Source organism: Engraulis encrasicolus, chromosome 18 (assembly GCF_034702125.1).
Source record: "Engraulis encrasicolus isolate BLACKSEA-1 chromosome 18, IST_EnEncr_1.0, whole genome shotgun sequence".
Classification (NCBI taxonomy): Eukaryota; Metazoa; Chordata; class Actinopteri; order Clupeiformes; family Engraulidae; genus Engraulis; species Engraulis encrasicolus.
Window position 1 is genome coordinate 36,820,556 of NC_085874.1, and position 25,700 is coordinate 36,846,255.

Sequence of the window (25,700 nt, forward strand, 5' to 3'; positions counted from 1 at the left end):
TTTGACCTTTATTTTACCAGGAAGGTCCCATTGAGGTAGAAACCTCTTCTTCCAGGGAGTCCTGGCCAAGACGGCATTAAGACAGTGGAGGCACATGCATATTATGACATAAAAAACAGATTTTTTTTTTTTTTAAAGCACACGTAAGGATAAAAGACATATCAGACATAGGGGCAAACAAAATAGACACTGGACAAGACTAACAAGTAAGAACATCAATCACTAAACAGTAAGAACTAACAAACTAATAAAATCTGACATAAAAACACACACACACACAAAACCTCTGTAAAACTGAGTTTAAAAGCAGTGACACTCCTCTACTAAAGTTGTTTTTAAAAGATTTTTAAAACTCTCTACAGAGGGCACAGATGCCAAGCTTAATGTGTTTTGGAGGTTATTCCAAACATGTGGGGCATATGAACTAAAAGAAGTCTTACCTAATTCAGTACGCACTGTAGGGATATTTAAGATAATTTTATTTCCTGACCTAGTGCCATAGGAGCTGGTTTGGCGTGACACCAGACAATTGATATATGATGGGAGTTTACCCACCAATGCCTTCACAATAAAAATGAGGAAATGGCTTTTTCTCCTAAGTGATAGTGAAGTCCATGTTACCATTTCATACAATGCGCAGTGATGTGTTTTCATATTTGCGTTTGTAATAAAACGCAGTGCCGCATGGTAAACTACATCTAGTTTCTTTAGAAGAGAGGTGGACGCATGCATGTATAATATGTCACCATAATCTAAGATGGGTAAAAATGTACTCTGGACCAATCTTAGCCTAGCAGCAAAAGGAAAACATTTTTTCAAACGGAAATAAAAACCCAGTTTTGGTCTAAGCTTTTTAACACTAGAACTACCAGGATTTTTCTGCCTACCTAGAAGTACCAGAGAGGGGTCATTTGACCCGGCGGCTTTTACCTAATACACTAATCACTCATTTTGTTATGGTAATGAGGCTGTTAGGGGCCGTGTGTGGGCTGAGGGGTGAGGGGGTCACACCTTACAGTGCTAACAGCCAAGACAAACAGGGACAGACAGCTTCTTCCCAAGGGCTGTCAGCCTCCAAAATCACCACAGGTAAATAGCAACTTGCATGAAGATATCAGCAGCAAAGACAGATAGCACAGTTTGGCGGACAGTGTGTTACAGTTTTTCTCCATTGGTTTGGCTCATTTCTTGAAACTGAGATGTCATTCTCAAAACATGGACAAATTCCAAAAATAATTTGCAGTTCCTCACAACAGAATGGCATTTATCATTGCTTTCATCACATTTCAAATGCTTTTGTACATGTCTCAATCATTTAGTACATCCTTGCAAATGGCTATGTACAAGTATCCTACAGTTATCAGCTTACATTTAGTACAATTTTCAAATGAATGTACCTTGCTGATCTATCCCAATTGGTTGATTCTCAGTGTAATGGTTGTCCTGAAAACATGTCAGCACATTTTCTTCATATAAGTCATCAATGAACTTGTGAATGTCCCATGTGATCATGACGTGTCATATGACTGCAACCAGATAATGGTTGAATTACAGTTTTTCTCGATTGGTTTGGCTCATTTCTTGAAACTGAGATGACATTCCTATAACCATTGGGTCATTTGGCCAAACATTCTTACACTTCTGCACAACAGTTCAGATAACTAGCAAAATGTCATATACCTCCCAAAACACCTCATTCTTGCATCAGCACTAAACCGTCTCACATATAAATAGTCAGTACCATCAAAATGGCATAGATCTTTCTCAATTGCTTTGGCTCATTTGCATTCATTTAGTCCTTCTGTCAAAATAAACTGGATGGTTCAGCATAACTACTTGGATCCTCATCACTCGCTCATATCACCCCAAAAACAGTTTAGCCATGTGTCAAAACTACATTTCTTCCCCACATATATCATCAGTACCCCCAAAATAAATTGTCCCTTTGCCATTGTGTAAGCACTGCCAGTCAAAATGGTTAGGTGTTTTATCTACGTTCAGCTAACAGATTTCGACTATGTATAAAAATGAAAAAGTGAGTGGAAACATTGAAGTTTGACAACACAGATAATTTACCAAGGACATTTATCAGTAACTTTCTTTACTGTGAATTCATATACAGAAAGTAATGCCCATATATCACAGGTTTCTCATGGGTTTGGCTCATTTCTCAAAACAGAGATAACATTCACAAAATAACATGGACAAATGCCAAAGCAACTAGCAATTGTTCAAAACAGAATGTCGTTTGAAAAAAATGTCATGAAATTAGCCAAATAACAGAGGAAACTGTAGTATACACGGTTGTAAAATTATTTTCTACTAACTAGAAAAGTTACAATACCATCTGACCTGTTGAAAATGTACTATGTAATGAAATTCTTAAAATATGATGTCCTTGACTGTTTTGGGAATTGCGTAGACCACTTTGCATATGATGACTTACACAATGAAATAATGCTGACATGTTTTGGAGAGGGCAACCATTAGACTGAGAATTGTCTAATTCGTTTAGATAAGCAAGGTCAATTTATTTGGAAAATGTGCTAAATCTATGCTGAATGTGTACACTGAAGGGTATTTGTACATATCCATCTGCAGAGATGTACTAAACATTTGAGACATGTACAAAGCATTTGATATCTGATGAAAGCAATGACAAATGCCATTCTGTTTTGGGAAATTGCAAGTTGGTTTGGGGATTTGTCCGTGTTGTTTTGAGAATGTCATCTCAGTTTCGAGAAATTGGCCAAACCAATCGAGAAAAACTGTAACGTGTGAATCTCCCATGCCATGTGACCATAACGACTCATGTGAATGCAACCTGGCAATTGTTAGATGGATAAATACCAGTGCATGTGGACTACTGCTTCACTTCCCTCAAGAATTTTGTGGTGAAAGAAGCTCCTCTCCCAGATGCAGAGATACAGCACTCAACAGGCATTGGAAATGATCCACACACACACACACACACTCTGTGTCTCAAGTGACAGCTGTGAGGTGCTAACAGCTACATTTCCACAACAAAAGGACTGTCCGCAGGGGGTCCAAAGGGTCAAATGACCCCCTTGTGGGGCTTTTAGGTAAAAAGGTCAATTGACCCCTCCGTGGTAGTTCTAGTGTTAAGAAGATGGTCAATATGTGATTCAAAGTTCAACTTTTCATCAAGCCAAATCCCTAAGTACTTGTATGTTTTAACCCTTTCTAGCAAGGTACCATCAGTAGTGGACACTTCAACATTAGATAATGAAAACCATGTACTTTGTTTTCTTTGCATTTAGGACCAAACGCAGACTTAGCAAAGACGTCTGCAAAACACTAAAAGCAGTTTGAAGAGTCTCAACTGCAGTATTTACAGAGGGGGCAGATGTATACAGAACAGTGTCGTCAGCATACAGATGCACCTTTGCTGAATCAAGACCAACACAGAGGTCATTTATATAAATAGTAAACAAAATAGGCCCCAAAATTGACCCTTGAGGCACACCCATTTTGACCCCTACCAGAGCAGAATTACTATTGTCAACAGCTACACATTGGGTTCTCCCAGATAAATAATTTAAAAACCACTTCCGTGTCATGTCACTAAAACCAATATGTTGTAGTCGTTGCAACAGAAGGTCATGATTTACACAGTCAAATGCCTTAGAAAGATCAACAAAAAGAGCTGCACAGGACCTCTTGTTATCTAGGGCAGAGATTATGTCATTGGAAACTAAAGTAGTGGCGGTGATAGTGCTGTGATATTGTCTGAATCCTGATTGTGTAGATGATAAAATTTCATTTGCAGTCAAATAATGTTTAACCTGCTCATTCACTAAAGACTCAAATATTTTAGCAGTTACTGATAATCTAGAAATGGGCCGATAATTGTCAGGCAATGAGGGGTCACCTCCTTTTAGTAGCGGGAGAACCATTGCTGATTTCCATGACCTTGGAATTTCACCACTTGTGAGGCTAAGATTAAATATTGAGGCTATAGGACTGGCAATCACACTTGCTGCTGCCTTCAAAAAAAGGGGCTCAATTTTGTCTGCACCAGTGGATTTTCTTACATCTAATTTTGACAGTGCTTGATACACTTGGAAGGGTGTAATAGCTGCGAAATTAAAACAGGATGAGATTTCTTTTTGAGGCAGAGTAAGGTTACCTGACACCGGAAAGTGAGATGTAACTTTCTCTGCCGCCATATTAAAATGTTCATTAAATGCATTTATAATATTATCCTTCCCTTTAACCTCACCTTGAGATGTATTTAATACTTCAGGTAGTGTGGGTATTTCAACAGCTCCCTCTGTGGACTTAATCAACTTCCAGAATTTACAGGGGTCATTTAAATTTTCGTTTATCAATTGCATATAATGGTTGCTTTTGGCAGCTTTAACTAACTTTGTACACTTATTTCGTAGTGCCCTATAATTATTCCAGGATACAGGATCGCCTTGTCGCTTGGCCAGAGACCAAGCCTTATCCCTCTGCCTGATATGGTTTGCCAGGTTATCATCAAACCACGGATTATCTCTGCCACTGACCCGATATCTCCTCATGGGGGCGTGCTTATCAATTAATTTAGTAAAAGCAGTTTTAAAAAAAAAAAATCCCAGGCTAATTCAACATCAACCATCCCACCGATACGATGCAGATCACTGTCATAAAGATCATGCAAAAAGGCCTGCTCATTAAAGTGCTTATAGTTTCTTTTATGAATGAAACGTGGTTTGGGCTTCACAGTTTTACATTTTCTCACGCAAGCAATAGCACAGTGATCACTAATATCATTGCAAAACACCCCTGTTGCATAATATTTAAAAGCGCAGTTTGTAAGAATAACATCAATGAGCGTGGATTTCTCCATGTGCTTTGAATTAAGACGAGTGGGAGAGTTTATAATTTGCGACAATTGCATAACATCGCATATGTCCTGCAGCTCCCCCGGCATGCAGGGCAGGCAGTTCCAGTTCAAATCTCCCATCAAAATAAACTCTTTCCCAGACAGTTTGTTTAAATGGTCGATAAGAGCAACTGCTGCGTCGGGAACAGCTGACGGTGGGCGATAACATCCCACAACACTGATGTCCGCGCCATTGGGGAGCTCCATTTTAACAGTCACTAGTTCATAATATTTGGATCTTGTAAAGGATTCCGTGATTGAACAGTTAAAATGTGATTTAATAAAAACAGCAACGCCACCTCCTTTGCTAAGGCGGTCAGACCTGAAGGTGTTGTATCCTTCGATGTTTATGGATGTGTTTGTTATTGAGGGTTTCAGCCACGTCTCTGAAAGAACCATGACATCGCAGTCAGCCAACTTTGCCCATATGCGAACAGAGTCTATCTTCCTTAATAGACTGCGCACATTAAGATGAACAAAGCGTAACCCGTTGCAACTTGCCAGATCAGCTGGTGTTTCGAGCTGGGTCCGTTCAGGCCCCGGGTTAGGGTGGATATTACCCGAGAGAAGCAACAGGAGAGTAATCCACAATGCCTTGATCGTTCTACTCCGGAGTCCACCAGCTGCCGCGACCGTGCGAGAGCGCAGCGCCTCCATCCACACCTGCTCTCGTCGCTGGCACAGGCCGCCCCCACATCCAAGCAAACCAACGAAGTGCTCTGCAGAAGGCCCAATCCACCGCGAAAATGGTGCCAATTCCAAGCTCGGCATGGTTGCGCATCGGGACGTAATCCAGTGAAAAGTAGGTTTAACGTCCATTCCATTTTGTCCGGAAAGGTCCTCAACAGGGGTTGTCAGTGTAAGGCCCAGCAGGTAGAGCAATACAGCAGGCAGCATTGTTATGTCCGTTTTATAGTTTCTCTTAAGCAAATTCCTAACTTACACAAGCAAATAGTCTTTTCAAATGAAAGTGCACAACGGCAACACTTAGGCAGTTATTAAAAACAAGGATCAAAACAAAATAAGAAGTAAAACGCGGACAAGCTAGGACGCCAAACACACCTTCGCCGCCATCTTGGTATGTGTGTTGCTCAGTGGCTTCAATAACAGAGGTGCATAGAAGTCAAAGTTATCTTATGTTGTACCTAACTCATTAGGCACACTGGAATAAGTGATGTATAAAGTATGTGACATCATGTAGGCTACTAACAACGGGGTCAGTTGTCCCGGACCCACAGAAAGTAGGGGCCCAGAGAAAGGAGGGGCCCAGATTTGGGAGCGTATTACATTGTACATATTTAGGAGGGGGCCTTTTTAGATGGTTTTGTCCCTGGCCCGGCAACAGCTGTCAGCGGCCCTGTGTTCTAATAATCAGTAAGAGTACAAGAAGAGTACTACGTCTACTTCTAATGTATATACCTCGGCTTGAAAAGGATTTAGTGAGGATTCCATTAAGAAGCCTCACACCTGAACCTTGGGCAAAACCAGTGGTGTAGTCTACGTTACGTAGAATGCGGGTATACAGAGTATACCCACTTCTAAATTTCAGGGATTTCAGTATACTCACTTAAAATTGATTGATCCATTGTTTTGAATAGCACAAATATATACAGTATACCCACTTCAAAAAATGCTCAAATATACAGTATACCCACCATTAAAAAGTAGACTACACCACTGGGCGAAACACCAGCAGGGCCTGGCTATCATGACTTCAAAAACCTTTCGCAGTCATAGGTAAGCGGTTAAGGCGTCAGACTTCAAGCCCAAAGGTTGCCAGTTCGACTCCCGACCCGACAGGTTGGTAGGGGTAGTAATTAACCAGTGCTGTCCCCCATCCTCCTCCATGACTGAGGTAGCCTGAGCATGGTACCGTCCCGCTACGCTGCTCCCTTGGGGCGCCACTGAGGGCTGCCGTCTTGCATGAATGAGGCATAAATGCAATTTCGTTGTGTGCAGCGTGCAGTGTTCACTTGTATGCTGGGTCACAATGACAATGGGAGTTGGAGTTTCCCAATTGGGCTTCGGCTTTTCTATGAGCATGTGGTCTGGCCTAATCGTTTTGCCAATCCATTTCTCCAAGGGAGATGGAAAGGGCGTGCCTAGCTTGTGCTCATATATAATGCCTCCATATGACATCTATGTGAAGCTACACGCATATACATTCCTTCACTGACCTGCTAACTAAAATGCTCAAAATGGATTGGTGCCCCCATCGGTTTGTCCCAGGCCCCAGTCAAAGCTGTCAGCAGCCCTGCGGCTGACCGTCCTCACCACACCACCACCACCACCATCCTCACTCCCCCTCCCATGCCTCCTTTGCACAGACATGTGTTTAGTGCCATGTTCCAAAACAGTAGTCTCTTTCCAGTGAGTCGTGTCCCCTTCCAGTGGGGAAGCCTCCTGCCCGGGGATGCCGACAGAGGGGCAAAAAAAGGGGTCAGTGACCATCCACTCCACAGCATCCACAACTTGAAAGGATCCAGGTAGTGTGTCTGGCCAGACTAAATGTGAAGCAAAGCTTTGTGCAATGTTACAATTAGTATGGCTTGTCTGAGGGTGGTTTTCATACATTCTGTTGTAAGTGTGTTGACCAAGTCATAATGTTATTACTATTCCTCTGTGCAATGCCGTAGTAGTGTAGTAGTGTGGTAGGAGTAACGGCCTTCAACGAATGCATAAGTGTTCCACTGAAGGAAAGGTGCGCATTATAGGGCTACACCTTGGCTATATTTGTACAAGGAGTTGCAATGTGTCAAATGACCGTTTTCAATTTGTGTTCAATTATCAATAGAGAGGACAGAGCAAACATTACACATCCACACTTTCAACACTCTCGAGATGCATTTTCAAACAGTTGTGGAAGTAATCAGAACGATTGTGAGCACACTGACATCACCTTCAGCCAGAACTTATAAATAAGAAAGATGTTAGCCACGTTCATATTCACCTCAAACATTACCCTGGCAGAGAATACATTTTTTTTGTACTGTGACACACTGGTATGAAAACACCCTAAAACTGTGTTGATGAGGCAGAGAGATGGGACAGCCCAGATAGAAAACAACACAGTCCACCATTCTTGATACTTGACACAGTATCGAGTTACTGAGTTTCAGGCAGAAGAGACACAAAACTTTCTCTGCGTCAGCAAGATTAAGTCATCCATTAATGACAGTACAAAAGTACTTGGAGGGTATATTTACTGCCTGAATTGAAAGCAAGTTGGATACTAAAACTGTCTCGCCACACCATAACGTGGGCCTACAGTAATTCTCACTTACAGGCTGCATTACCATGTGAAAGCAAGTAGCATACGCTCTCCCCAGCCCCTGCATAGTAATTTAGTTTAATTTAGTTTAGTTTAGTTTATTTCGTTTAGCTCAACAAGGACCATGCACAATAGTCATTGATCACAACAGTAAAAAAGATGGGTTGTGCCAGATTTATAGCTAATAGCTCATTTCCATCTGTAGTCCCTGGGTAACATACAGTAATTCTCACTAAGAGCGTGTACACATTACGATGTGAAAGCCAGTAGGATAATCCTACTGTCTCCCCAGTCCCCCCGCACAGCAACGTACAGTAATTCTCACCCCACTGTGTCATGAGCAGCCTACACCACACCACACTTGTCTGCATTCCAGTGCAAACTGAGGACTATAAGTCAACAGGCCGTGTCCCAGCGGGGGTGGGATGCAAAGGCCCTTTTATGGACACATACGGTGCGGTATGGGGACACTGTCACAAAGTGCACATTCATTCCGTCCTGCATGGCCCCCCCAATCCTCAGCTATACTGGCCATGAATACAAATCACCCAAGCGAAGAGAGAGAAGAGGAGGGGGAGAGAGAGAGAGAGAGAGAGAGAGAGAGAAAAAGAGAGAGAGAGAGAGATTGAGAGAGAGCGAGAGAGAGAGAGAGAGAGAGAGAGAGAGAGAGAGAGAGAGAGAGAGAGAGAGAAAAGAGAGAGAGAGAGATAGAGAGAGAGAGAAAAGAGAGAGAGAGAGAGAGAGAGAGAGAGAGAGAGAGAGAGAGAGAGAGAGAGAGAGAGAGAGAGCAAGAGAGAGAAAAAAACACCAAGAAAAACAAGAAAACAAAACAACAACAACAAAGCATCCTGGAATGGGGAACAAAGGAGGTTTCCTCCTCCCTCTGCAATGTGTACGTCAGCTCGGACCTTTTGCAACACAACAGTTTATGTCTGTGCAAAGGGCAACCGGGAAGCGGGCGACATGACATTATATGACATTACACTACAGGCGGTTTACGGAATGTCCTCGACGAAAGATCCCATGGCTTATACGAATGGTCCTACGTTTCATACGAATGGTCCCCTGGGAAGAATGCATTCAACGAAAAGACCTGCCCCCCACTCACAGTAGCTGATGCTTTTATCCAAAGCGACTTACAGATATTTACAGGGTGTTGGTTACAGTCCCTGGAGCAATGTGGGGTTAGGTGCCTTTTCTCAAGAGCAACCAGGTGGCATGGGGGTAGGGGTGCTGAGGTTGGTGGGGGCTCGGGATGCTTTGTATGGTCACTGACCCCTTTTTTGCCCCTGTCGGCTTCCCTGGTCCGGAAGCTTCGTCTCACTGGAAAGAGACGACTGTTTTGGAACATGGCACTAAACGTATGTCTGTGCAAAGGGCAAGGGGGTGGGGGCGGTGAGGTTTGCGGGCGTAGGAGGGTGAGAGTGAGGGTGGTGGTCTGGTGAGGACAGTCAGTAGCAGGGGTACTTACAGCTTTGACAGGGGCCTGGGACAAAGCCATCTGAAAGCACCCCCCACCCCAAATACATGCAATAATGTAATGAGGGCCCAGTTCTACCACACACACACACACACACACACACACACACACACACACACACACACACACACACACACACACACACACACACACACACACACACACACACACACACACACACACACACACACACACACACACACCGCTGGCTTCACTGGTCTGAAGGCTCTACTACCTGGAAGGGGACATGACACTCTCCGGAAAGAGACGTGTGACAGGCCTCAGGTTGTTCCAGGGCGAGGCTGTTTGCTGCAAAGTTCAGTTGGACTAGGGCACCTTCTGAAAGCTGTAGTGTAGACCAGTGTTTCTCAACCAGGGTGCCGGGGCACCCTGGGGTGCCGCAGGCCCCCCTCAGGAGTGCCGCGGGAACGGGGCTGACAAATAAATGATGTACTATAATACATATTTGTCTAAATTAATAAATTAATGCTTAGTCAGTGGAATCTGTCATCTGTCATTTACGCACAATGAAGTTAATTTAGGTCGCCTCAGTAAGCTGCAACTTTGAACTGGGTTGTGTGACGTCTCCAAATGTGTTACTTTTCTAAGCTTTTGTGGTATCGGATGCGATGCCATGTTATAGCTCGTTGGTTTGGGGTGCCTTGAAATGTTTCATGAATTGAAAGGGTGCCTCACCTAAAAAAAGGTTGAGAAACACTGGTGTAGACATTGTCTTACTCAGAAAAAAACATAGGGGGAGCAAGCGGCCTGGGGTGGGGGTGCATGAGTTGGGGTACAGTATGTACAGTGCAGTGTGTGTGTGTGTGTGTGTGTGTGTGTGTGTGTGTGTGTGTGTGTGTGTGTGTGTGTGTGTGTGTATGAGAGAGAAAGAGAGAAAGAGAGAGAGAGAGAGAGAGAGAGAGAGAGAAAGAAAGAGAGAGAGAGAAAGAGAGAGAAAGAGAGAGAAAGAGAGATGACGGATTGTGTGTGTGTGTGTGTGTGTGTGTGTGTGTGTGTGTGTGTGTGTGTGTGTGTGTGTGTGTGTGTGTGTGTGTGTGTGTGTGTGTGTGTGTGTGCGCGCGTGCGTGTGTGTGTATTCGGGGTGGGGGTAGGTAATACTGAAAAGAAGGAAACAAGGCGAACGGTAAAACAATGGCTGTCTTGGCGGGGCTATTTTGGCAAAGCACAGCCGGCCGGCATTGTTTATAAGGGCTGCATATTAATTGGACGTGCTCCAATGGCCTGCCTCTAGGATCTTGCTCTTCTGAGGGTGGACAGGCTCAGTAAACAAACACACCTCTGCACCTGGCATGTGACCCAAGATGAATTCCAAATGCCTTTCTCTTAAAATAATAAGATATTAATTCATATTAAGATAAGCTCAAGCTTATTCTCTCTGTCTCTGTCTCTCCATTTTGGGTATGCAGTAGGCTATATACTAAATAACATGCATTACATTGATCACTTTTATCGAAAGTAACCTACAAAAGTAGGACATGCTGTATGTACATATTGTACGTTCACAGGCGTGTAGAGGAACAATAAGTAACCAAAGACAAACATGTTGCCTATTCCCAACACAGACATTAAGCTACCGCACTGCAAGCAAATACTTTTGAAGCATTTGAATAATGTGTACACTGATTTTATTTGCAAATTTGAAACCAACTATAATACTTTGGGCCCTGCTGTGGCCTAACGGTAGGGCACTGGGTTACTACACCGGCGAACCAGGTTCGATTCCGGCTCGGGTCATTTGCCGATCCTACCCATCTCTCTCCCCCCACTCATTGCCTATCTCTCCTCCACTATCCTGTCAGACATAAAGGCAAAACAGCCCTAAAAATATACTGTATATATTATAAAACCTTACTAGTATGACAAACAAGTCATATTTAGGTTTACAAATACAAAGGTGTGATAACAGTAAGAACAAAGCAGTAGCAGTGCTTCCACCCAGATTCGGAACAATTGCACACTTGGGCCCCAGGGCAAGACATTCATAGGGCCCCCCATGCGGCCTCCCAAGGTCACAATAGGGCTCCCACCACAAATACGGAAGGGCCCTGGGCCACAGGGCAAATGCCCTGCTCGCCCTCCCTATAGCTCCGCCCCTGCATCTACTCCATTCCCCTGAGTGAAGGCCTCACCTTGGGGATCACTTCCCTTCTCCTCCACTCCGTCTCTCTCCTCACTCACTCCCTTCCTTTTTCATAGACAGTATTTTTTAGGGATTTTTGCCTTTATTTATGCAAGGAAACCGGAGGAGCGACAGGAAATAAGTGGGGAGAGAGAGACGGAGAAGGATCGGCAAATGACCCGAGCCGGAATCGAACCCGGGTCGCCGGCACAGTAACCCTGTGACCTACCTTTAGGCCACTGCAGGGCCCACTCACTCCCTTCCTATAACACCTTGTTGCTATATAGTACAAGAATAACAAGAATAGTACCTAAGAAAATATGGTTGGACTCGATTGAACAAAAGACTTCGATAATGGGAACAAAACACACACAGACACAGACACAGACCCACACACACACACACACATACACACACACACACACACACACACACACACACAGACACACAGACACACACAGACACAGACACAGACCCACACACACACACACAAACATACACACGCGCAGCATTAACTCTTAGTAAAGATTTCTGCAGATGACAGACCCTGACACAGCAGTTCTTACCCTAAGTGCTAAATTATTTACCCTGGCAGAGAGTATGCTGACCCCCTCCCCCTCTCCCTCACCCTCAACCTCAACCTGAAGCACCTCCGGCCTGCTGTCTGATGCTGAAAACAGGTTGAAAGCCAAAAAGTGAAGTGAAGTGAAGTGAAGTGAAGTGCAAGCCCACCTGGGAAACTGCAAATCCCGTTGTCATTGTGACACAGCACTCCACAGCACACAAGTGCACACGGCACACAACGAAATGGCATTCATGCCTCACCCGTGCCCCAAGGGAGCAGTGTGGCGGGACGTTAACATGCTCAGGCTACCTCAGTCATGGAGGAGGGTTTGGGAGAGCACTGGTTTAATTACCCCCCCCCCCCCCAACCTGGCGTGTCTGGAGTCGCCCTAACTGCTTACCCATGACTGCCCGATAGGATGTGATTCTGACAGCATGGAAGCCGACGGGATGCAAAGGGGTCAGTTGTCCTGGGCCCAGGGACAGAGGGAGCCCAGACGTGGGTCCTCATTATATTGCATACTGTGTACTGCAGGGGTATTCAATTAAATTTCAACGAGGGCCAGTTTTTCAAATTCCTTCCAGTAAAGGGGCCGAACAATACGTATGTATTATGGTTGGTAACTAACGATGAAAAATTATGTGGGGGGGTTTGGGGGTCCTCCCCCAGAAAGTTTTGCATGTAATTTCCTGCCTTTTGATGTCCCGTGTCCCGTTTCAGCTCGATATGGAACCCGTACTTTTATCTCTAAATTCCGAAAAACGATTCTGTATTTTAAGGGGCTTGTGGGGGGCCAGAACCTTTCCATCCAAGGGGCCGCATCTGGCCCCAGGGCCGCCATTTGAATAGCCCTGGTGTACTGGGTGGGTGAAGGGCCCTTTCAGAGCACTTTGTCTCAGGGCCCGGCCAAAGCGGTCAGCGGCCATTATGCGCTCCTGCTGTTCCAGCTTGATACGATGAGGCTCCACCTACCAAGCTAAAAGACAGTAATTGCGCAGAGCTCAATCAATAATTTTATTCCACTTAAAATGTTGATATACGTACAGTATACGACGTCTGTCATTTTATCATAACATATCATATCATAATTTCTCATCTTCATCAACACTGCAGTTACTGCCTTTTTTTTTCTTTGTAGGGCACCATTGAAATGGTCCACCTCCCTTCCTTTCACTAGATTGGGCCAATAAGGCACAGGCAATTTTGGTTTAGGGCTAAGCCTGACCAGTTATGCTTAGGGCCCCCAAAACCTTAGCAGCAGCCTTGCCTAAAATAACTGGAAGTACTTTTGTGTAAAACTGTCTGCTAAATATAATGCAATGACAAAACTGGCCGGTAATGTATGGAGTGGTCCAATACCCTCTACTACACTACACTACACTACACTAACCCTCATGCACAGCGGGCCAATAAAGTGCTAGCATGCGCTAACATCAGTGCTGGCTACGGCTTCTCACCTGTCAATCAAAACAGCGATAGCCACAGCATTGCCACCTCTGCTGCTGCTGTACCCTGTTATAGAGTTCTTCAGCGGAAGCGGAAGCATGTAGTAGATTGTAGTCTTTCATGTTAGCATTTAAGGACGTCCTGGTTCCTATCGGCTTCCGGCCTCCATTGGGAATGAATAGGGGTAAATTTCAAATAAGCTCCGAGTGCAAGCACGCGCTTAGCGAACCCCCGCAAACTGTCGAGGGTGTTAAAAATAGGCTGTAGGTATGACATGGTTGATCATTTTGTGTCAAACTTCGACATAAATACGATGTTGCGTCCATATGCTAAACCCGGAAGCTTTTGGCGACTACAGAAACGGCGCCAGTATCTAACGGCATGTACGTGCGGAAGGTTGTACCCATGGCAACCAAAGGAAAGTATGTAGTTCGGAAGTTTTAATGATCAGAAAGGGGTTAGCAATATTGAATTATAATCGTCATGATTTAACATGTGAATACACCAACATGATGATACGATCCGTTCCACTAATGAGAAAGGGATGCGGGGACACGCTAATGTTCGTTGTTGCCGTGCAACTTATATTTTTGCCAAACCTGAATCTCTATGGCGTTTTGCAATGTAAAAAATCGCCAGGGAACCGGTAGTCCAAACGCCGCATACAAGTTGACGTCAACGCTGAAGAGCTCTATTGCCTTGCCGTGGCCGCGAGACAGGGAGTGATCGGCGCTGGCAGCCAGGGCGCCGCTACGCTAGAAGCCTATAGCACTTGTCAGTCAGTCAGCGTGCCGTGCCCCAGCCGAGACCGCCAGCAGAGCTGCAAAGAATCAGAGGATCCACTTCTCAGCTGTCAATCACCTCTGCTGGCCCTTGGCAAGACAGCAGCTCTGGGGCTTCAGGACAGTGCTGTATGCAGGGCCGCTGGCAGCTTTGGCTTGGCCCGGGACAAAGTCATCTGAAAGGCCCCCTCACCCAATACATACAGTATATATACATGTACATATACCACCCCTTTGCCAAACCCCCTCATCCGTCTTCCCTGCAAGTGTGTATCAGGTGAAACAAAACAGACATAGTGAGCAGACGTGCGGATGGTACAGTGGAGAGGAGAGGGCCTTGCTAAAAGTCAAATGTGATCTTTTCATGAATATGTAAGCCTACTACGTAATAAACTAAGATTTACTAGTATGACTAAGGTGCAGTAAGTTTTGCAGCTAAAAATGTCTATTTCTGGAAATTCAAAATTGAGGAATGGAGAAGATCCACCTTTTCAATGTATAAAAAGTGCCTTTTCTCAGTCATAATGAATACTTCGAATGTCATGGTGGTGGGAAGTATTTGTAAAAAAAGGCAACATTTGTGAATGGGCAGCATGAATTCTGGAAATAAACTGCTAAAAATATGACATAGTGCACCTTTAAGGGAACTGGTTAGCCTCATGTACTGTAGGCCATCCACAGATGAAACCGAATAGGTGTCCAAATGGGTGTTCCAAAACCCTGGTGGGTGTTCTAAAACCCTTTTATGCAGAGCCTGCGTTTACTATAAGCTAGTTGCTTAAAATGGTAATAACCAAGTCTTAAGCTGCTATATATCAATCTAACAACTATTATCCGCTAGATCACATGCAGTATGGATGAGTAATTGGAGAATGTTCTGCTGCAATTTATTCCTATTAGCAATAGCACCTTTACACCACCGGGCCATTCCCAGAGGTCTCAAGACTAAACATTTTCATCATTATTCACAATTAAACTGGAAAAGCTGATCAGGATTATAGGATTGTCCTAATGCCGCTAGCTATCTTCCTCCAAGAGAGTGTTTTTACATTGTATATGTGTTCAGGGAAGCCGACAGGCCTGGGGGGTGACAAATCGGTCCCATGTCCCTGGCCCAGTTAGAAAGGGAGGGCCCAGAATTGGGTCCTCATTACATTTGTACTGTATTGTACTGTAGGCCTATGTATTGGGTTTGGGGCCCTTTTAAATGGCTTTGTCCTGGGCCCGGCTGAAGTTGTTAGAAGCCCTGCACTGTACATGGTGCTCAAGTGGCGTCAGAGTAAACCTTTTTCATTCGAGGGGCCACTTCAAATGTTAGTAGGTCCTCCAAAGGCTGTACTATGAACACAAACCAAGATCCCCCTGCTCTTTAGGCCTACATTGAAGGCGGCCACCTTTACAACAGACACCACTAGGATCTTCACTAGGTCCCCTGAAAATATAACCTGATTGTATTGCACATGTAATTTCTAACATTTCTTTACACAACATGTCATATTTCAAGTGAAATGGCATAACATTACACTTATGTCAGGGGCCAGATAGGACAGCCTCGTAAACGGCCGCCGACACATAGGTTCCCTAGCCAGCATGGTTGACCCGCCTCCCATGCTTTGCTACTGGTTGTTTGCTTCCCGACAAAGTGGGAGGAGTTCCCCATTTTTCCGGAGCCCAGATACGATATTTGTATTGCTCCTGGCCTGACTAGAAGCAACGCTGCGGCCGAAGGTGTTGCGTCACTAGGAGGGCGCGGTCTGGCTATAGGTTCCTCACCCGGCCCTGACATAAGGGCCTTCCCACGACGAGGCCTGCTGGGCAAGCGAACACGACATGAACCAATAAGAAAACATTCCTCAGGATGGGCATTGTGTGTAATTTGAATTCCCCTGTGGGTCATTCCTAAACCTTTAGAACAGTCTTGGAATTGGTTGGTCTGACAGTGACAATAAATGCCACACCTTCGTCTAAAATATCGCATCCGCTCATCTACACCCGATGTTGGGAACACTGAGGCAGAGATTCTAAGAGTATGAAGTCTCTCTGGCTGAGGTGTGGCTTCACTGCTATTTAGGAGTCCAACCACTACGTAATGTTGCATTGTACTTGATTATAGGTGCATCACGAGCACTTCCATGGCAATAGGTTGGAATGGGCAACTCTAAAAATAGATGCATGCTGTTTTTCAGTGTGCTGCCCCCCCTTGCCCACTAGAATAATAGAAAGAAATGGAACCGGATGAAGAGCGAGAGAGAGACAGAGAGAGAGAGAGAGAGAGAGAGAGAGAGAGAGAGAGAGAGAGAGAGAGAGTATGGAGACCTCCGTTTAAAAACGCACTCTCATGAATATTTGATTACTAATATGCAACCACTCAGAGCATGGCTATATTCCATGATGAGTCTCCTACAGTGAAACAGGCCGGCCCTATGTAACATGCTGTAACTTACGTAGACACACCAACACACCAACCCTGCCTTAATGATCGAGACCCACGTATATAAAACTATAAAGTACGATATGTAAGCCTGATAACAGAAAAGAAATCACGTTTTAACCAGCTTCACAGCACTACAAAATGGCATGCACACCACATATATTCCATGATAAGAGGGTGGTGGTCCCTGTTGACAGTCGAACTACGCTTAGCAAATAGCAGAAGTTGCTTGCACATCGTAGCAACGCTTGCTTGCTACAAAGCATAAATCGTTCCAGCAATGCAAACCTTGTAAAACAAATGATTGTGCCGGTGCAGCACTGTGGCTGGCTGTGATGTGTGTCTCAGAGGGCAATAGAGGACACTTAAGACTCGGGGGTTGGGGAGCGGTCAGACTATGGTAGACAGGGTGCACAAACAGTCTGGCGAAAATATGAGAACCTTTAACACAGCCAGTCTGTTCTAATTCCTGACTTCGTGATGTGCTGAGTAACGCTGTGGCGACATTGGATGCGTTAAGTCAAGGACTTATTAGCTAGTCTTATAGTATTGTTAGTACTATTTAGCTTCCTCTCTAAAGTATCCAGTGTGGCTCCAACCTAAGGTTGTCTGAAAGTACTGATCAAGTTATTACCAAGCAGGGAAAGACATGCACTCTCAGAAATAAAGGTACAGAACTCGTCGCTGTGGCAGTACCCTCAACGGGAGTACCATTGCGTCGATTGGGTGGTACCTCAAAAAAGAGGGGACAGATGCACATTGGTCGACACTGCAAGAAACTGAACGCACCTCTTTTTTGGGGTACCAATCAAGCGACACAATGGTACTCCACTTGAAGGTACTGCCACAGCAACGAGTTCTGTACCTATATTTCTGAGAGTGATGATATGTCATATCATCTAAATCACACAACTGTTTCTCGCACCACTCAATATGTGACTGCTAAGGGGAAAAAGGAATATCTGCATATGAGGACTCTGTTTACGTGTATATGGATATTTTTGCAAACACATACGTTGTTTACATGGCAACAGAGTTTTAGATCCATAAAGCAAATAGTTTTAAAACTACAGTTTAAAATTTAGATTTCTAAAATGCACTAAAATGGAGCTTTTTATCCACATGCAGTGTTATTCTGTAGACATGTAAAGTATCAGATTTTAAAAATAGCTCTATCTTCATCAGGTGTATGGGGTTATATGTCAATATGGGACTGTCTGTCCTCGCTGTTAGATGTCATAGCCACAGGTTTGTAGTTCCCCTCACATGGCAAGCAGGACATTACTATAGGCCAGGGGTTCCCAAACATGACAAGGTCCTCCAAACACCGGTAGATTCCAGCCAAGGCCCCCTTGACATGGGTCGTGTCACGCTATTTTTTCTGTTTCGCAACTTGATGAAGTTGGTGAAATCCTAAACCCATTTAAGTACTACAGAAAACATAATACATATATAAACATTGTAAATAAGAAAATGATTCCTCTGGTATTGTTAAGCTTGTTTTTTGTGTATTTAAGTTATTCAATGTTTTAAATTATTGACTTTATTTTGCTATATTTTCCATCCAACCTGCCGCGGCCCCTCTGTCATCCTCTCACAGCCCCCCAGGGATCCCCGGGCCCCACTTTGAAAACCACTGAAATAGGCTAATGCTTTGTGTCAGCTCTGATTGCCGGATTCATATGCTGAGTAAGGTTGTCTGAAGATTAAAATATTACCAAGCAGGAAAAGTCACGTCATGGTGCATATAGACTATATTTATTTCATTCATTCATTCATTCATTCATTCATTCATTCATTCATTCATTTCTTTGTTTGTTTGTTTATTTGGATGAAGGTCTGACTGACCAAAAAACATCACCATCAGCAAAATAGATAGTGGGGTTTGACCATAATTGGTGTGACGCTGCGCTTTTCCACTCTCTTAAAGTGATTCCTCCAGAAAGATGTTGACTGCACCTTCAAAGACAAACTTTTCAAGCTTTGCAGGCCACACTGTAATTGTTTTCTTACTGTATCACACAACTGTCACATGCCTAATAATAAATACTATATGACTTGTCACTGTCAGATTTCAGATCCACAGGTGCCATGATCATTTTTATTGTTGGCAAGTACAACATTACACTCAATAGGGTAGTGCAGTGGTTCCCAAACTTTTTCAGCGGGGACCCCCTTTTGGACTTTGAAATATTTTCGCCACCCCCCCAACCAACCAGTCTTAGCCTAGAAATGGATTTCTAGCAATATTAGCGGACAAACTCTTAATGGAAAATCTAACAATATTAATAGACAAAGAAATGCCTAAGGTGATTTTTGACTATTAATATTGCTAGATTGCCGATTAATAGTTTGTCCGCTAATATTGCTAGAAATCCACAGGACAGCATACACATCTATTAACCATACAAGTGAATACAAGTCCCTTGTGCCCGCGACCTCCCTTCAATACATCTGCGACCCCCCCAGAGGGATCCCGACCCCCAGTTTGAGAACCACTGGGCTAGCGCTTTATGCCTGTGCCCTGCACTCAGCAAGGCAGGCCTCTAGGGAGTCTAGTTACCAAGGCCCCATCTGATGAACAAAGGCCCCGTTTGATGTGAAGATTACCATGATGTCACCGTCACTATTGATTTTTGAGACATATGATAATATGATTGTAACATCTGTCGGAATACATACTTGATAGAATTGTAGCGAGGTCGACTGACTTTACATTAACACCTACAGCCAGTACTGTCTGCTTCTACTAACCCAGTCATTTAGTAGCTAATTTACTTGATCTTCAAACGTCTCAAGAGTGAGTGCGTTGCAGAGGGGTCAGGCATGCTTGTACTGTACCTAGTCACTAGTATGTTTGAAAACCCTTTTATTTAAAATTTCCCCCCAGTTCTAGAATTTTAATCAAACATTCTACAGATCCCATAAAACTCCCACAGAGTCCTTGTGACATTATAGCGAGAACTCATCATTTTGCTAAAATTCTACTGTAATCACATAACTGATGGAACTCCTCACAGGGTTCCATAATGTATCCTCTAAGGAAAGCTGACAGGCAGACGTAAAGGCAGAAAAAAGGCAGGCAGGCAGACAGACAGGCAAGCAGACAGACAGACAGGCATAAAGAGACAGACAGGCTGACAGGTTGGCTGACAGCTTGGCAGACAGACAGACAGACAGAGAGACAGAGAGACAGGCAGTAAGACAGGCCGGCATGCAGACAGACAGAAAGCCTGCACTTTCCAGGATGACAGTAAGAGGACAAGACACAAGATCTAAATCCGAAAATCTAACCATGAGCACAATTGATCCGGCCTGACCTTGGTTTCTTATTTCAGTGAGTGACTCTTCCTGGAAATATCAGATTACTATGGTGAGAGATGCTAAAGGCTTTGCTAATCCATCGCACCGCCATAAGACATAACCATGGAGCAAAAAGAAAGCAATACTGTACATACACCACAGTACATCTGTTTTGGAAAAGTACAGGCAATTCAAGGCACGATTGCCTTCCCAATACTGTATGTACAACTTATTAAGGTACTTTACATACTTGATCATGCTCAATACTAGCTGAAAAAATGTTTCAGCAAGTTGTATTTTGAAGATGCTGTAATACCCACAATATCAAATGAAAGACAAGCAGAACAAAGAAAGAAAGCAGAGGAGGCATGCCATGACAAAACAGAAACCACAGTCAAGACCACTGAAAGCTTTGCAGGGGCCTGGGACAAAACCATCTGAAAGCCTCTACCCACACACACACCCTCACCCCACCCAAATGCATACAATGTGATGTGTTCCAAATTCTGGGTATCCACTTTCCCTGTGCCCGGGACAACTGGCCCCTTTGTTCCCCCCTGTCAACTTCCCCGCACAGGGTCACCAACACAAGGGCTGATGCTACACAATATAATGGGAATGGATGCAGAGACATTTCAGGTACCACTATGTCATCATGTTATAATGACAGCCAAGTGGACAGAGGATGAGATGAACAGATATACAAAAACAAGACAAACAGACAGACACAGGGACAGGAGACACTAAGAGAGAGAGAGAGAGAGAGAGAGAGAGAGAGAGAGAGAGAGAGAGAGAGAGAGAGAGAGAGAGAGAGAGAGAGAGAGCACAAGAAGGTCACGTATGAATGCACATTGCACTTAAAAGAAAGGGAGAGTGAAACAACACACACACCCACACACACACACATGCACCTCGCAGTAGCGGTGGGTGGAAATTTTGATTAGGGAAGCACAATACAGAATAATCTAAACTCTCTCTGGAATAGCGCAGGTGACGTCAGCATAATAAGAGGTGTCGATAGGCATGGATTTCAGTTCTTGCCTAGCTCTATTTAATAGGCCATGATGAGGTTTGCAGCAAGTGAAACGTTTAAGTAAAAGGGACACAAGCTTGCTCCACAAAAAAATCCCAAACTGTTTTGAGATGTGCACGATGCAAGGGGTCACAAGAGAAGGGACAGGTTGCATAGTCTAAAACCTCGGATATGCTCTCAGATATCGGCTACCAAGCATTCCAGTGCAAGTCCATCACCACAAAACCAGAGACCTTTTGTAGCCTAACAGACAAGCGTCACAAAATAGTAAGAGTTTCCACGTAATCCAGATCCCCATCAGCCCAGCCCTCTGCACGAAAGAAGAGAATAATAACTTAAACAACAACAAATGCGCTGTCTTTCTCTACCCTGCTTGTTGTCACACGCGCCCTACTGTTATTCGTGATGACAGCCATGAAATATTGCGCAATAGCCTACTGAGGAAACCATCAAAGCATTGAGGTGGCGTAGTGGGCCACGGCTGCTAGCGTCAGCCCATCTGCCACGAATGACTTTATCCCGCATTGACCACAACAACAGCCAATAAGACGTCCTTGATTACAGCACATTAAACACCTCTCTCACCTCTCTTTTCTACAACCGACAGTGGGCTACGCCGCGCACAACAAAAACACCATCGGTAACTTTACGACAACATAATTTGCCATCACTGCATTGAACATCGAGGCACTCGGCGGTGCTATTACAAGAAGCTAACATGACTTACCCACCAGTTGCCTCTCGAGAGCACTCTACGAATTAGGTTCATCAAATCATCAAATCTCCTATCCAATTCCTTTGCAAATCATAGATTGTATGGTCCAAATACTGTCCATGTAGGAATCCCAACACCGATCTCAAGACATGTTCTCTTTTGCTCTCCATGGTGTCAATATAAAACTCTGTACAGTCCGTGAATGAGACTGAAGAACAGCGCGGGTAAAGTGTCATCTCTCTTACAAAATACTTATTTGATATTGGTGGTCAACAGCTTTAGGGCGGGTTTATTAGAGCCAACTTCCAATCACTACGAGAAAGCCAGGAGAAGCACATCCGTCTAAAATTTACCCAGGAAGTTTTTCCATACAATGCACAGCATTACAGCCGCACTCTGATTGGCCAATGCTCCTCAATGTTTTATCATTCGGCGGCAAGAGCTCAGGTGAAGCAACATGCTGTTGCTGTATGCATGCTTCCCCTCATACACGGCAGTAGCCGAACTAAAAGACTGCTGGTCGCCATGGTTACTCCTCAAACAAAATCGTGCACTCGTGGGGGAATGTGGTAGAAATCATAGCCTAGATGTTAAAAGAACTGCAATTTTAACCCGCCCCTGGTTGAAATTAAATATAGCATTCCTGAAAATACAGTATATAGAATCTTGACAATATTGATCAATAAATATGGTTCGTTTTTTAGCTGAGTTCCAGTAGGCTGTGCTTCCCCTAGCTTCCAATAGGAGTCGCCACTGGCACCTCGCTATTCCAGGCATAACTGCACTTGGGCCTACACAAAGGCCTGGGACTGGGGAGAAATAAGAGCCGGGCACTTTTGGCTTAACCCCTTCAGACACAGCATTATAAATTAGCTGTTACCAGAATGGCAATGACCAAGTCGTAATGTATAACTAAAGACCCCGTGCACTGTCATAGTAGTGTAGTACTATAATAGTAGTTAACTTTCAATGTCTATTACAGTGTGCCTCAGGCGGTACAGCGTGCATTAAGGGGCTACAGGGGCCCCTCAAAATTAGTGGCACATAACTGAGTCACCGGTGGGCCCTGCACCCTTGCTGTTTTCACAAATGTTTCTGAAAATAGGGGCCCACGAGGGTGTGGGGGCCATCGGGAAATGCCCACTATGCCCGATGGCCACTCCAGCCCTGATGCATTACCATTAAGCACGAGGCCCAATAACTCTATCATCATGATTCAGTCCTGTTTGATGGCGGCCAGGACACATTAACATTTTGCCAAAGACGACAATGCCGAGATATTGTGGTTATTAACAATTTACTGGGTGAACGCTGCATGAGTGTGTCAAAGTCCTCCACACATCAGGAATTATGATATCACCAGATAATGATCTGGTGTCGTTTTGGATGAAGACGTCACCCTTTCTTCACACTGTCAGTCTGTGCAATTACTCATTATTGTCACAGACTCGTGACAATACGTTGGTTATGCTACGCTGTGTCCCGTCATCTTAGAAATCCAAACAACCGGTCCTCCAAAAGATGACCCCAAGTGTAACCTCTCCACCATGCGAGTAACATATCTGATCATATCGCGGATAATCGCGCACATCATCTGATTCAAACCATACGCAGTGGGGAAAATGTCATAACTGGCCTTCAACAGATTTAAAAGAATCATTATCCAGCTGTCCCACATTGTCTGAATGGCACTAGACAACACTGGCTCTGGCTACTATACTCTCTCTGGTATGGCGCCGCTAATGTTCTGTTCTGACTTCCTTATGATTGAGTTCCTTGACCTCACGGTCTTTGCCACTGTGGAATACATCCCACCCCAAATAGGCTATGGCGTTGCATCCTTACAAAACAAAAACAAAAAAACCCGTTACACCCTCACTTTGACTACACACAACCCATTACTATCTGAGCAGTAGGCTAAAATGCACGAGTGTTCATATGAGCGACCGTATTACGCGCATCGCAGAGCGCATGTATGTTGGTTTCCATACCGAACATGTTTTCAACGTGATACGCCATTCTCACAGTGGAACGCATGCATTTAGTCCCCTGACCCACTGAAGCGCACAGGGCACCCCGATGCCCAAGCCCCAGCTTTCCTCCGAATACAAAACGTGCCAAAGGAGGCGGTTACATAAATACATTCTTTAGGCAGAGCTAACCGGAGAAAGTCTGACAACATAGTGCACGCAGCTTCCCCCTGTTCTGGATAGACACGCAACAACATTAAACACGATATATCCAAGTCCATGGTGCAGCTAGATAAAAACCAAATGGGTTGGAAAATTGTTATTGTCATTTTAGTAGCAGATGTTCTGCGTTCGTAACGAACGGTTCGCCGAATGCACTCATGACGTTGTTAGCGAAGCGTTTACGCATCTCACCAAAACCATCCGGCATCTCTCGCCAAAATCGTCAACAGAACAACCGAATTTTTATCTTGTGCTTATTCTAATCAATCCGATACCATTTTGGAAGCAGTAGTGTCATCAACTTACCCGGACTGTCCATGCACCTTACTGTAGAGAAGTCTGATGGTCACGCTACTTTGTTTGCGAATCAGGCTAACAGAGGCTTAGGAGGCTATGCTGATAGGACAGCACATGACAGTCGACAGTAGAACTAGACTGTGGCTGCTTTAGGATGCGCGCTGGGCCTTTAGATTGCCGGATTACCTGTAGATGCAGTTTCCATGACAACAGGGAGCGGTTGCCGGTTGCTCTCGGGGTGGTGCGTGAACTGCTCACTTATCTCGTCCTCCCAGTCTTTCTTTCGTTGCCCATGCAAGTCGTCGAGCTGGGCCGCGTTCCTTCCAAAGCGCTCAATCTTCTCGAAATCCTCCCCGAACCACGCTGCTTCCGAACTTGACTCCTCGCTCGGCTTCACTGACATGCTTGGCGAACGCTCGACAGCGCGCTACGCACCCAAAACCGAGACTGCTGGTCACAGGAATAGAATTGAACGGATATGACCGAAGGACCACAGAACAGAATAGAAACCTTTAGTGACACTTTTATCAAGTGTTATTGACAATGTCGCTCGAGTTTACAAGCCTTACGCATGTGTTAATGGCTTGTTTAGTTCAGCTTTTCGATGCTGACGTCATCGTGTCTGCCTGTGGTGGGCAAGGATTTTGGATGGATAGGAGCACCCTGTTAACTGTTTGTAGTTAGGTTGTTCATCCATTCAGGTTTTTTGGCACTGAGTAATAGAAATATGTCCAACCAATGACACGAACAAGGAAAGCCTTCATTCACACTGGTCTGGGACAAGATTAAAATGACCTAGGCCTACTAAGGACAGGGCAAGATTTTTCACTCAATTTAATGTTATTGTAAATAGTAGGCCTTGTCCATTTCAAAGAGTGAGATGTTACATGCAGTGAAGTTAACATTGCTTTCATAAAATTAACTATAAAATGAGAAGTGAATATCATGCAGCACCCACACATATAGGCGTAGGCCTAGTTCTGACCTTTTTCATGCAGAAGATTAGCCTAAAAGTTATCAATCATTTGTTTGTCTTGTTGATGGAAAACGTTTTTTTACCAGTAGTAATACATATTGGGAAACAAGAGACAATTTTTGAGACTATGGGTTGCAGAGCAGCCATGTTTATGAGGACACAGATCTGCAAAGAAGTT

General features: G+C 44.4%; 1 protein-coding gene across 1 annotated transcript in view; it reads right to left on the minus strand.

The window, feature by feature from the left end:
• LOC134468226 (putative lysozyme-like protein) overlaps positions 1–25,167 on the minus strand; it is a 56,918-nt gene extending 31,751 nt beyond the window's left edge. The window contains exon 1 of the mRNA XM_063222169.1: positions 24,733–25,167. Within this exon, the coding sequence (XP_063078239.1) occupies positions 24,733–24,949 (217 nt within the window). The 5' untranslated portion in view covers positions 24,950–25,167. The remainder of the gene's footprint in view (positions 1–24,732) is intronic.
• Positions 25,168–25,700: the final 533 nt, after the last annotated feature.